The sequence below is a fragment of the Nyctibius grandis genome, chromosome Z, assembly GCF_013368605.1.
Source record: "Nyctibius grandis isolate bNycGra1 chromosome Z, bNycGra1.pri, whole genome shotgun sequence".
Classification (NCBI taxonomy): Eukaryota; Metazoa; Chordata; class Aves; order Nyctibiiformes; family Nyctibiidae; genus Nyctibius; species Nyctibius grandis.
In genome coordinates, this window is record NC_090695.1 from 95,663,793 (window position 1) to 95,677,723 (window position 13,931).

General features: G+C 44.3%; 1 protein-coding gene across 1 annotated transcript in view; it reads left to right on the forward strand.

Moving 5' to 3' along the window:
• The window catches only part of SDK1 (sidekick cell adhesion molecule 1), a 394,034-nt gene that overhangs the window by 349,893 nt on the left and 30,210 nt on the right, over positions 1-13,931 (forward strand). The window contains exons 35-37 of the mRNA XM_068422403.1: positions 10,453-10,568; positions 11,992-12,178; positions 12,982-13,119. Of these exons, the coding sequence (XP_068278504.1) occupies positions 10,453-10,568; positions 11,992-12,178; positions 12,982-13,119 (441 nt within the window). The remainder of the gene's footprint in view (positions 1-10,452; positions 10,569-11,991; positions 12,179-12,981; positions 13,120-13,931) is intronic.

Below are 13,931 nucleotides of genomic sequence, written 5' to 3' on the forward strand. Positions count from 1 at the left end.
TTGTTTCTGCAGGCCTTGCTCTTTTCATGTGCTCCTACAAAATACCCTACGTGGTCTCACTGCCCCATTGTAGGTTGCTTTCCAGAGAAAGGAGTCCCTCAACACTACCTTGGGCCCCCCTTTCTTTTATAGCATGGAAGCTTTTTCTCCTTCCCTGCCCTGAATGTAGCTGAGAAGATGCTGTGCAAAGTCCCCTGTGTCTCCTTGTTAACAGCCTACAAGAGGAATGACAACATTTCAGTGCATTAGAGCTGGCATCTTCAATCACTCTGCTGTGGCCCTCTTGGCTGTTTTCTCCTATCTGTTTGGGACACGTGGGCCGTGTCTCTCGGTGACTGGCTGTGCGTATGCAGATAGGGAGCGCGTTGCTGCTGGCATAGCTAGAAGAACTGGGTGGGCATTTCCATCCCAGACGCCACTGGAGGAGGGAAGAGAAGGATTATCGTGGCCATTTCACTTCACAGTAGTCTGAAACCTGTCAGCCTAGGGACATTATCTCCCCTTGAGAAACAAAAGGGGATGGAGGGAAGCTATTGGAAAGTAGCATAATAAATAAATTATTGGTTTCACTTGCTCAAACTTTAAACAAAGGGGTTGACCTTCCTTGGCACTTCAAAAGCACCAAGCCTTTGAAATGCCAAGGTATTTGCCTTTTAATTGTTATCGCTTCTGAACATCAGCAAAATGCTACTTTGGGGTGATGGCAGGGTGTTTGAAACATTGATTTTTCCTTCCCACCCCTCCACCTTTAAATTTAAAGGATCTGCAGAGCTGTTCCAATATTGTGCTCGATTGTGACTGAGCTCTACATAGCCGTCCTGGGAACGCCCTGCTCCAGGTGTGACACTGAGTTTTCATCCTGTCCCCAGTGTCTTTGTCCCTAAGGAAGAAGTTCTCCTCTGAGCTCAGAGGTAAAGATCCAAGCCATGTTCTCCAACAATGCACTAAAAAAAGAGTAAAATCAGAGCAGAGCAAGAAAGGGAAACTATAGGAAGATGGAGAGGGGAAAAAAGTGGTGAGACGTTTCCTGTTTGGACCGGGAAAGAAACCTCTTTTCAGTTTGTCTTGCATTACAGCAAACCATTATGCCTGTATCCCAACAGCATTCTGTTTCTGCGAGTAGGATCAGCCACTGAGTACATCCCGTCAGTATTTCTTGGTGGATTTTAAACTCCTCCAGACTCATTCTATACATGGTTTCCACTCGAGGCTTGTCTGTAGCAAGTCCAATTTGGATTTGTTGTTCCCATCAATGCAGCTCCACTGGTGGTAATAGCAGTATAGATAGCACTCAGCCGCATTATCTAATCCTGCAGGGCTGTGACAGGATAGTAAAAAATAACAAACTGAAGTGTGCCTGCGTTAGAGCGTTAGTCACTGCTTGTGCATTACTGGTATTGCTGCACTGCTGGGGAATTACGGATTTGAGTTTCGATATAAACCTTGGCTCCCTTTCCTACTCTAACTGGCTATTTTTTTAAGGGTAGTTTTACAATCTTAATCTGTTTACCGATGAGCACAAAGGTTTCATAAGTAAACTTTCAAATTTGGTAGCTTAGCTCAGTAGCTGCTCTTATAATGGTAAGACAGAAAGTAACTGTGCCAGTGTGAGTCTGTGGAAGAAGTGTCCTTAATGTCAACATGTCAAAAAGACATCCCTGCAGCTCTCTGGAGACTGAAACCTAATGTCAAGGCAGAAGGAAGCAAAGTCTAAGTGAGAGTCGTACTGCTGTCAAAGCAAGTTATTCTACCATATAGGAGAAGGAATTTTAAGAGAATGCACTGGAAAGCAGTGTCCAGATTGAGACATAGATTTGATGGGCTTATTTGACATCTTTAATTCTCCATTGACAGTCCAGAAGCTCCCTAAAATGATTTGCAATGTTTTCATGCTGCAAGTAAAAGCTAAATGCGCGCCTCATTAACAGCTCATTAAGTTGTTAATATTGGTCATAAGCAGCCTTTGGTACAGCACAATGCTTTATACAGTGCGGCAGCTCCTGCTTAGCTCTGGTTTAATTGCCTCTTTTTATCACATCTCAGCGTAGGAAAGATGTTTCTGTCCAAGCAAAAACATCATCAGTTTTTGATCAGCTGAGCTTGCTTATCTCTGCCTCTGCTATTGCTGGTGTGGGTGGTGTTAGGCTGCAATTGCCATGCGACGTTTTGCTCAGATGATGAACTTCCATCTCACCAACCCAGCAATTTAATGTCGATTACTGACTGTAGCCCATGACAGACAGACTATCCGTACTCAAATTCCTCATCAGGACTCCTGTCTTTGTTCTGTAGTTGGTGCAAGCAGCAGTGGGAGTGGTAGGACAAATTAGCTGTTCTGCGGCAGTGTTATATGGCCCGCGAAGAGCCGAGTGCAGGAAATCCCTGCAGTACACAGAGGGCAGAGGCGTGAGAAGCCTGATCGTGTATGCAAAGCCTTACTGAAATAACAGTAAAGCTACTCCATTAAAAGCAAAGGAATTAACCTTCCTTTCAAAAACATGAGCAATCATTAGTAAAGTAAAATGGCCCATAAATTGTACTAATAAAGAAGTAGGGAAGCCCCTGGCTGATACCTCATATTCATGCAGACGCAGACCAGAGTTTGAGTATTTTTGACTAAAGGGTTATATTTGCAGCCAGATTTCTCTTTCCTCTAATTGTGCAGTCCTGCTCTGCTTGTTTTCAGTCATCCTGCGATAGGTGAGCAAAACGTTGTATTTTCATGTGGGTCTCAACTCCTGTGGCTTTGCCTCCTCTGTACAGCTTTGCTGTGAAGCCAGCTGTAGAGAAACACAGTTGGTTTTCTCTTCTGACATCTGTTTGCTGTATCCATCGTCAATCATGGAACTGGAGGCATTTCAGGTTGCCTGTTGTAGACTGAAAACAAAAAAGTTGCCATTTTTTCTTCTGAAAATATGAATTAGCAATATTCTGAAACATTTTGACCACAGCAATCCAGACACTGAGATGATATGGAGGTATAAGACTACAGTGATGAACTCAAGGATGCTATGATGCAAAATAAAGAAAGAGAAAACTCTCACTCAGAGTTGAAAAAATGTAAATTTAATCTCTCCCCAGAACCACAAGATCACAGTCCTCTGTGGGCTCCCTGAGGTTCCCTGACCATTGCAATCTGTAAATCCTAAATTAATCCCTCGTGCGGGCCAGCTACTCAAACTTGCATTAGAGCCACAGCGAAAGGTTATCGCAGCAGCACATCTCACCTGCTCAGTTTGACTCTTTTCCGACATGGCTTTTAAGATTTGGTATATGGCAAACCCAGTGGAGATTCACCCTAATTATGTGATATGCTCTCTTGACTTTAGTGGAGCATAAGGAGTTGTCAGTGCTTATTAGGCTTTAGTAGGTGCTGCCATTACTGTTAGTGAACATTAAGTGGGTGCTTTTGTTGGCTGCCATGAACTTGTAGTATTATGATATTAAAGTGTGGGATTAACAAATTATAATGAGTGGAACATGGCTATAAATAGAGGAGGAGGAGTCTTGGGAACCAGAGAGCCTGGGGAAATAGTCTGACATAGGTAATTTTCCCTCTGTCTAATGGGTAGACTTTTCTAAGAGAGTTAAGAGCGGTACTTTTCCACCTGGTGCTGCTCCCACTCCTCCCGGTGCTTGTGAGGATCAGGCCAGAGTATCAAACACTCAGCAGTTCTCCACCAGCCCTTGCACCCTTGAACAACCTTCCGTACTCTGGCGGGGGGTGAATCCTGCCCCCATCAGAGCTGACACTGCTCTCAATTACACGTCTTTCACACTGGGTTAGCTCTACTAGCCTTAGCGCGCTAACCCTCATTTGCATTGATGTAAGTGAGAGGGGATTTTAGCTTGTAGGTTTATGCCTGCATGTTTGTTTGCGCATACCTAATGTTTGTCAGACTCTTGCTGTTCCTGTTCATGGATCCATCTCTGCTGACTGATGGGCTGCCTGCCTGTGTGTGATCATATACTTGTTGACACAAAAGAAACAGGAAAAAGCTGATTTTATTATTTCCCCCCTTCCTTTTTTAACCATCTGTATGCCCTTTCCAGAGGCAGTCTGACAGTTCTGTAAGGGCTTTACTTTTGGGCCAGGTGCTCTTAGTCCCTTGATGGATAATCTCAGTATGCAAGGTGATAGCCTGTTTTAGGTTTGTATTAGCTAAGTAGAACTGTGGGCTTCAGCAAAAGAAAAGCATGTAGTTTTTGTCTGCAGGCTCTAAGTATTTCGCAGTACTGCTCCATGAGATTCGCCTCATAGGTGTTGTAATACGATCACGGCAACTTTTTCTGCATCACTCAGATGGTGTCTGTCCCATGAAAATCCTGGATTGCACATGGCTTGTTGGGAAAACTGAACCCCATATTAAAAGATTAGCCATCACAGCAAAAGTGTTTTCACCACCACTGGAAGAGATGGTGAGGGCCAGGATGAGAATTACTTCTGCTTGAGTCACTTGCCAGTTTATGAAGGTTCTCCATGAATAAGTCATATCCGCAGAGGTTTCCTCAGAGCATGATTGCTTCCTCAGTTTGAAAAAACGGCATTGGCAGATAACCTCATAGAGTCTGGATCCATGGAAAGGATACTCCATTTCTAGTCCTTGTTTCATTTCAATGTTTTTCCAATATGTGCCATGAATGTCATCTCTCCCTCCTTCCTCCTTCCACCCCCGCCTCCCTCCCGTATCTCTGCAGATGGCTGAAGACATGCCTATTCAATGTTGGGAAGCTTCCCAGTGCTAAGTAAAGAAGATGGGGATGTTACATTTGGGTATCATTTGCAGCTGCTTTTATTTATGCTTTTTTATTACTTTAATACCCTTAAAAATTTGATGTGGCAAAACACAGCTACTGTACTAAGTGTAGTATACAGGGAGAGGGCCAAGTGTTTGCCCACCCGCATAATATGGCACAGAGTAAGGCAATTGCAGGTGTGCTAGATTCCCAAAGTTCCCATCCTGAGAGCTATTCTCTTTTTCCTCTCCACCAAGGTAGGTTTATCTGTTTAGCTTTCTATTTTTTGTATCGATTAGATTGTGCTCCCTCTTTATCAGTGCTCATGAGGCTGAGAGAGATGTTGTTCAAGTTCTGCTTGTATTGACTTCCGTTGGTCTCTTGTACATTAAGAAATGTTTCAATCTCTTTTACCCTGAGCTATGCAACCCTGTAAACCAACACATATATCACATATATCATCATCCCTGAAAAAAGGATTATTTCCTATTAAAACCTGGCTATTTCCAGCTGCTTTACACACACACCCCTGCCCCAGCAGGAGGTTGGGCTTCTCAAAGATGGGGGAGACCAGCTTGCTCCTTTCCTAAGACTCATTTCAAGTTTCAGGGTGACACGAGCCTGCTGAAGTTAATGACTGGCAGAGCACTGGGTTTTAGTGCCCAATTGTCATGCCTTAATAAGAGAGGAGGAACACTCGGGTCCAATGTTAGCAAATGGAGTTGTGTTGGAGGCGTTCAGACCCACATGTTCTGTACGTGGGTCTGCTTATCGCATCTGAAATACAACAGCCCTTGGAAAAAGCGTATTCTTCCGTCACAAAAAGTAACCTAGCTTAAAACAGCCAGAAATTAGTGGGAAACATCTTTTACATTCTAAATATAGCTTGTGCCGCTTTGTCACAGCGGAAAGCAGCTTCACAGTAGCTGTTTTTGAAGCACAATTAACTAATTGTTATTGAACTAATCAGCATCGCTCACGCAGCATTCCTGATGGCACAGAGGAACTGCTGCACAGGGGAAGCGTTCCTCGCTCCCACCTCTCTTTCACAGACACTGTAAGAAAATGGCCAATAAACCCTGAATGTTTTTCTCTCATGCTGCTTTTCCTTTGTGGAGGGGGTGACTGCAAACATCTGCAGATGCACCTCTTTGTTCTTGGGAGGTACCATCCTTACGTTCCTTCTCTAAGCCCACACTGCAAGAAAACCTGTCGCGTTTCACTTTGCCCATTCTGCAGATCAGTCTCGCTGTTTTATCTTGTGACCTTCTGTTTGTTTTGTTGTGTTTGGCTTTTATAATCCACTTAACTGTTGCTTATCTATGCCATAACTTGAGGGCAGTGGCTGCAACCGGAGAAGCAGCAATCTGTTCTCCATGCCACTGCAGGGACAGAAAGTCAATACAGTGAGGATGGTGTAGGCTAGACATTAAAAAAAAAATAGTAATAATAATAACCTGAGAGTTATTTAAAGAGTTATTAAAAAAGGGATACCCTGGCAGAGTTTGTGTGGGGACGGTGGGGGAATGTGGAAAGAGGTCAGTGATCAAGATTACACAAACACCTGACCAGCCAAGCTGATCCCCGCGTGATGCAGGAGGGTGGCTTGTCTGAGCCCTCTCCATATCCTCTCCAGCTCTGTTTTCCATGACTGTGTGCTAGGAACCAGCGTGTAAACTTTGGAGGTGCTGCGCATGCACGCATGCTACGTTGAATATTGCTGTGTCTCCTCTCTTGTTGTTACTCACTAGGTAGATAAGATTACAGCTGATAGGTCAGAACATGCTGCAACCACCCCTCCATTATAATGTGTGGACATACAGATTAGAGGCTATTTAGGCCTGGAGCTGTCTCTTTGTTCTGTTTATGCAACACATTGTGCAATGAGATTCTGGCCTCTAGATGCTAACACCAAAATGCAAATATATCGATTACTAGGGAATAAAAGCAGGCATGTTCACAAAAGCATGCTTTGATGAACTGGGGGGGGAATGCTTGCTATATAGAATAGGATCAGAGGTCTTTTACAAAACAGAAATTTGCTTGGGATTGTTTGGAACTGTGGGATCAAGCTGATGCACAGAAAATCCTCGGTCTCTAACTGCATTTTTCTCCTTGTTTTTTGCCTGCATGTTTATTTAAATGGCATGAGTATCGGGGAATCTTGTCCCAGACTTGTCTGTGAATTTCCTGACATCATAGTGGCGTTATAGAAACAATTAGAAAATCAGTAGAGGAGAAATCCTTTGCTGCCCAGAAACTGGAGCAGATGTAAGCAGCAAGGAGTGCTTCATAAAAACAATTACTAAGTTTACCCAGTGAATCACAAGGATTTGTAGCCTACCTGTGCTACAGAGCATCGTGGCGACTGTCACTAAGAGAAGGAATAGTAGTTTCATACTGATGAAAAGCTCTCTGTGCCACACAGCCCAGAAAGCAAATATCCCAAGCAAGCAGCGAGAAAAACGAAGGTGAACCCTCTGCAATGCACGGAGCTCCAGTGTGGGCAGGCCACTGGGGATTTTAAGCACCTTCTCTTTAAAGGTTATAAGCATTTGCAAGCCCAAATTGACTGTGGTGTGAGCAGAGGCTGTTTGGTACAACTGGAAAATGAGGGCAGTGATATGTTTTAAGGTGGATTTAGATATGTAACTTTATTCATGGGCTCATTTTGACTCTCTCTTGCATTTCTAGTTAAATTTGTTGCCTTTGATCTTGCCAACATCATCCCAGTCCATAGATGATGATGCTTTTTTACTAATTACTATACAACCTTCTCAGTCTTTCTCCTTAATTTTGGCTCAGAGTTTCAAGGAGACAATCTCAAAGGTGAATTGAAATCAGATAAGAAAATAAATGTTTGCAAATATCTGTATGAGATTCCAAGGCAGGATACGTGCACAGAATTAGACTTCATGAATACAGACATTTTTTTTTTCAGGGCAAGTGAAATGCTTTCCACCTGCCAAGAGCTGCATTTGGACCCTCAGGGGTCTGTTGTCCCTCTTACTATAGTTGATAATGTCACTAACACCTAAAGCAATGTGAGGTGTGCAGCTTTCACCTTGCTTTTTATGTATTTGTGTTTTCAACAGCCATGAAAAAATTCAGAGCTCAGTAATCTTGAACTGCATTCCCAGAAGGTAATTCTGAATTCACCTTTAAAATGCATTTGCTTTTATTGGCACAGGCTGTCTGTACATTCAGTGAATGGTTTGGGGTTTCAAGCAGGTAGAGTCTTTAGGGTGTGTTTCCTTCTTTTTGCAGTATTTCATTTCACCCTTAATGTAATGTGCTGTCTGCATGGAGCCACATCAAGCGTCAGCAGCACTTTTTTGCTGTCCCTTGCTGTCAACAAGAAATCTGTGCTTAGAAGAGGAGGGACACATCAGCCTTTGAAAGTTGAACAGAGGGACAGACTCACAGGGCACAAAACCAAACAATTTGCATCTCGTTGAGGCTCTGGGGTAGCGAAAAAAATGTCTTTTTCCACATTGTCTTTTTTTTTTTTTTCCTCCTGTCAGTTTTCCACTGCCATGCCAGCAAAAGTGCAGCTCTAGCAGCAAGAGTGTCAGTGGAGAACGATCACTGGCAGTTTTTAACCATTGTGTTTCTTAGACGTGCTCCAACAAGGGGTTGAGGAGAAGCGGTGTTCTCCTGGCAGCAGGCTGCACATGCTGGCTCATCTAATGGTCGCGTCTCAGGAGTGGCAATTGTTGCAGGCTGGCACATGGGATCCAAGGAAAAATGCTATTGTAGACACTGCTTCAGACCTGGGTATTGACAGCACTTTGAGGCTGTCAGCTCAGGACACTGTAGTAGTGTCACTATGTAGAAAGAAAATGCATTGCTAAAGCGATCCATTTCCTCCTGTGATTATACGTATTCCCGTTTCCTGAGCATGTCATCATCTGCAAATCTCCGAGATGTATTTTCAGGTTTGTACTGGGTGATCGGTTTGGCCTCGTGCTCTGGTGCGTGCTGTGAAAGTCTCAAAATCTTGAGGTTTTTGGTCCTTAGCAGGACAGTGCTCCATTGCACCGAAGGCAGCCAGCCAGCCGCCGAGCCCTTTGCTCCTCTGCGAAGTGCAGAAGACGAGGCAGCAATTAGATGAGTGCTCCCCTGTGAACAAGCTGTATTTTACTGATGGTCATTGTCACCTCGTGCATTCACTACATCCAGCTGAAAAGGAAACAAAAAAATACAACAAATAGTTTTAACTGAGCGCAGGGATAAAGGCTATTTTCAATTTTACCTTTCACGTTTTAATTGTACAGCAATAATTTTGCAATAGAGTTGCCGATGGCAAACATGCAAAAGACATTAACTTTATTTATGTTTTGGATTATTAATGTGGCTGTTAAAATTCCTCCAGTTAGTTTTGATTGAATTGTTTTTTTGTGCGATTCTGTCGTTTAATGGAGCGGTAAATAAGAATTTCTGATAATGAGCCCAAGCATCTGTCACAACAACCTGGCGCTGGTTATTAACATTTCCATTAACGGCAGGGTGGGCAGTGATAATATGGAAACCACACAGTTAGAACAAAATAAATAGTTGGTGTCAGGCTGAGTGGGTGTTAATTACTATTTTATTTTATAACTCTGGGGGGAGGGAGTATTGGTAGAAAAGTGTGACTTATGAAGGTCATTCTCTCTAAAGAAAGAAGTCTCCAGAGGAACAGATAACCGGGGCTATCTAACTCGAGTAGTGAATGTTTTATCACTTCTATTTATGGCCCATAAAGGGGCAGAGAGAAAAGAGGCAGCTTTCTCCAGTGGCCTGGGTGAAGGCTACGGCACCATGAACCACGGAGAGAGGAGAAGCGTATCCTTTGTCCTACCTTTCTCTTCCTACTTCTGGAGTTTGCCCAGGACACGCTTGGGCACCTTTTCTGTAAACAGAACATGTGCTGGTTTGTTAAGACCTGCCGGAGGCAGAGAGAGCAGGTTGGGAAAACAGACCGGCCCTGGTAGCCGCTGGGGAAGAAAATCCACCCACACCAACTGGATCCCGACAAAGGGCAGGGTGGGGTGACCCAGGTGCACTCAAAGGCTAGTTTTCTAGCACAGCACAACGCAAAGAAGAAATGCCGTCGGGAGCCAAAGAGGGCCAGCATGTATATGTGAGGGGTATAATCAAAGCACAGCTAACAAACAGCAAACTAAAAGTCATTTTGTCAAACAAAAAATATTAGTTGAATTGGTTAGCATCTGACTGGTTTTGGAGGTGATTTTAGACAGTATTTTGGCCTTAAGTCTCGGAGCCTTGCAAACAGGCTGTTATAAAGAGCTGCTGCTGAGGGGGAGGCCAGGCTGATGGCGGCAAGGGGCTGCCTTGCTCCCAGCTACTTTCAGGAGCGGTCGGTCAGGAGTGCGGTGTCACTGCCAAAGGCAAGCCCCAACCGTTACCGTGGAACGAAGACAAAATCTTCCTTTCTTTTCCAAAGCTGCTGGTAGGATTGAGATGATTCAATGTCTAACCCAGTCTGTGTGGGACAGAACATAACCACCTCCAGAGGCTCGGCTGCTCCTCAGTCCACATGTGCTGAGACTTCCCTGTGCTATAGACACCTCCAGGTATCTGTTACCTGTTAGCTAATGTGTGGCGTAAACAGAGTCTGTTCTGGGTCCTTCCGCTAATGGAAAATTACAACCTGGATACGAACTAGTTCTGCTTGTCACTATTAATTCTTCTGTCCTCTTTTCTCTCTAGCACCAGCGCTGGCCCCACAGAACATCCAAGTGAACTCCCTTTCTGCAAGCCAGCTGGAGCTCACCTGGGACCCTCCTCCTGCGGACAGCCAAAATGGGAACATCCAAGGCTACAAGGCAATCCTCCTGTTTCTGCTGGTTTCATTTGACTTGCTTGGCATTGCTATTACTTGTGAGATAGCTCTACAAATGACAGTTACCTTCACTGCATAAGAAATTAAAACAGCATTCAGACTGCAGTATGGAAATGGCACTAAGCCCCAAAATCAAAAGAAAGAGAATGAGACTGGGCGGGGGAGAAAAGGAAAAGTGTGCTGCTATTGGTGGAGATGAGAGCGTGGGGAAATGGGGTGTGCAGATAAGGAGGCAACTCCACTTATGCAGGCAACATATCTGCTCCGAAAAGCAACAGACACACAAGAGCTAGGGGCAAGAAATGTATTCAAGAAAATTAACTGAGCTTTCTGTCTATCAAATGCTGCAAGCCGTTAGGAAACGCAGAACTTTCTTCAAGCTAGAAGCCTGAGCCAGGCCAGATTTTGGAAGAATTATTTCATTTCCTTAACGTTAACAAAATTAAATCATAGTATTAGTTGCAATTGGTTCATAGGGGATGAGCACGTTGCAGAGGCACGATGTTTAGCTTCTCCAGCATGAGAATGGACCCTCAGAGAGTGGAAATGGGCAAATCTACAAACACTGGAGCTTGGCTTGGGTTCAGTGTCTGGCTCTGCCTCTCTCCATGGATTTTGATCCATAAGTGAAGAAAAGCCAAGCCAATGTGAATAATCTGGCATCCCTTCTTGGCAGTAACAGGCATCCTTATATATCAGTTCTTGTTCTTTTCCTTTTGTACATATATAGATGGCTCTAACAGCTTGGCTTGTAGAGCCAAGGTGGAGTCTTGCCTTGGCTCATTCTCTCAACTTTCTGGCTTGCTTTGGCCTGTTGTAATGCTCTCACTGCCAGGCCTGTCCAATAAGTAGGGCTGGCACCAATTTTCCTCTTGGAAACAACTGCTCCAAAGCCTAATTTATGGCATCAGGGTAAAAATTACGTAAGGGAAGAATGGGGAAAAGTACCTCAAGGAACTTTAGGGGAAGTCTTTATTACCCTCTTCAGGAAGGCATTTGCTTGGCTGTCCTGTGAACACAAATGGTGGAACCACCGTGTGCATGTGGAGTTGAATTCTGGAGCATCGTATCAGGATGGCAGTGCTGACAGGCAGCTTGCATTTCAGGGAGAACTTAAAAACTGACCTCTCATCGCTGAACTCTGGCAGCTCCTGTCTGCTGTCGTTAGGCCATATTCTTCCACCTGTGCTCTGTTTTTGAGTGATGTACTCAGCTACGCGGTCACTGGACTCGGGGAAATTTGCCAGAGGAAGAGAAAAGATTGGGCACGTGGTGAAAAGTGTCAGTATCCCATATAACGGAGGAGTCTAGAGCAAGACTGTGCCATCTTCCTGTTCTTTTGTAGCTGCAATGCCCAGGTATTTTCTAGGTGTAGGACATACTAAAACATCTCACTGTCTCAACAGATTTATTACTGGGAGAGCAACACCCAAAATGACACGGAGAAAGTGAAGGTCCTTTTCCTCCCAGAGACAACCGTCCGGCTCAAAAACCTGACCAGCCACACGCAGTACATGGTCTGCATCTCCGCGTTCAACGCAGCTGGGGATGGCCCCAGGAGCAGCCCCTCGCAGGGCAGGACACACCAGGCAGGTACGGGATCGTTGTCGTGTCTCAAAGCCCAGACTTGGTGATGACCGGCATGTAACTGGGAGGTGGCTAAGGGAAATGGGTGGATGCAGGAGGTGTTTAGATTTAGACCATTTAAATTTAGACCATTACATTGTAATGGTCTTGGAGGGGAAAAAAGGGATCAAATATGTGAACCATGTGGGAAAGGGAGCGATACAGCAGAAATGAGAATGGACTGGCAGAAGGAGCAATCCCTTCACAAGGTGGTCCAGAAGGAAACTCTGCGTCTGTTTCTGGCCTTTGCTATCACACCTGAAAATTTGAAGGACCTTGTCTCCAGTGCCTGTAAATTCCCCAAACAGTCCTGTGAGAGAATTATTGTGCTTTTTATAATTACTCCTCATTTTTTTTGATTGTTTTCTTTTTGAAGCCACCAGTCAGACTGAGCTGTCTCTGTGCTGGACGTGACCATGGTGGGGGCACTCTGGCACAGGGAGAAGGCAATACGCTCGGTGGTGGCTATGAAGAGGAGGTGGGCACTCGAACTTTATGTTCACATAGTGCCCTTCTGAGGGTCTCTTCCTTCTGTGTCCTATCTCCTTGCTTGCTTTTGAGGTTCAGCTTTGCAGCTGAGTGGCTGCTTTCCTTAGGACAGGCTGGGTTTCTGATTGATTACAGGATATTTGGATACAATTGAAAAATCCCATTCTCAGCTTGTTTCCTTTAGATTTAGGCTGGGCAAATAAACCAATGTTTTAGAATATATGTGTGTATACCTGATTGACTACTCCTACTGCAATTCAATCTATTTATAACCCTTTCAGCACCCAGTGCTCCCAGCTTCTTGGCATTCTCTGAAATCACTTGCAGTACACTCAATGTGTCTTGGGGCGAGCCGACAGCAGCAAATGGAGTCCTGCAGGGTTATCGAGTAGTCTATGAGCCTTTGGCTCCCATCCAGGGTAAGGCCGACCTCCAATCATACATATTCATGGGGAAATGACAGAAAAGCACTGTCGTATCTTTTATCTCTGCCCAATTTCCTACTTGCTCTCTGCCGTTTTCCAAGAGGAGCCAGGTGGCAGAGGGTAAGTAAAACAATTCCACTTTTGCCAAAACTGTTCAGCAAACGATAATGTTGTGGAATATAGCCTTTGTCTGTCCTCTCTCATTTTCTTGCACAAACTATGTTCTGTGTGATTTGAAAAGTCATTCTACTGCCGTCGTTACCTGGTATGGGCAAAGAGGAAACTCAGCCTGAGAGTGCCTGATTTATCTCACCGCGTTGTGCTTTGAAATTGCTGAGTAGGCTCCATCCCAGAATAGTCATCAGACACATTTGTGTTGCTTATCACGTCATGTGTCACTTCTGTTATCACAAAGATTGCCCGGGCATCAAATGTGCTAGTCATCACGGGTACCGCTGCTGCTTTTGACAGGGGAGAATAACTCTGATAGAGATTTAGTTGTCTCTGTTTACACTGAGTTTTCAAGCAGGATTTTTAACCCAGCACTAGATTTAAGCTAGACCATGATAATGTGGTGGCCACAAATGTTGCATTAATTTGCCAGAACAGCAACAGAGAAGGATTTGGCAATTTCTCTGAAAACAAATGTAAATTCATTCCAAAGGTGAATTAGAAAAGATTGCAAAGTTTGTGGATGGTCTTATTAATATTTTTATATTCCTGGTAGATTGCCAGTAGTTCAATAGGATGTCCAACTTTGGCAGTGTGACAGCAGGGAGAGTAATTTCAGCCATTGCCAATCCATT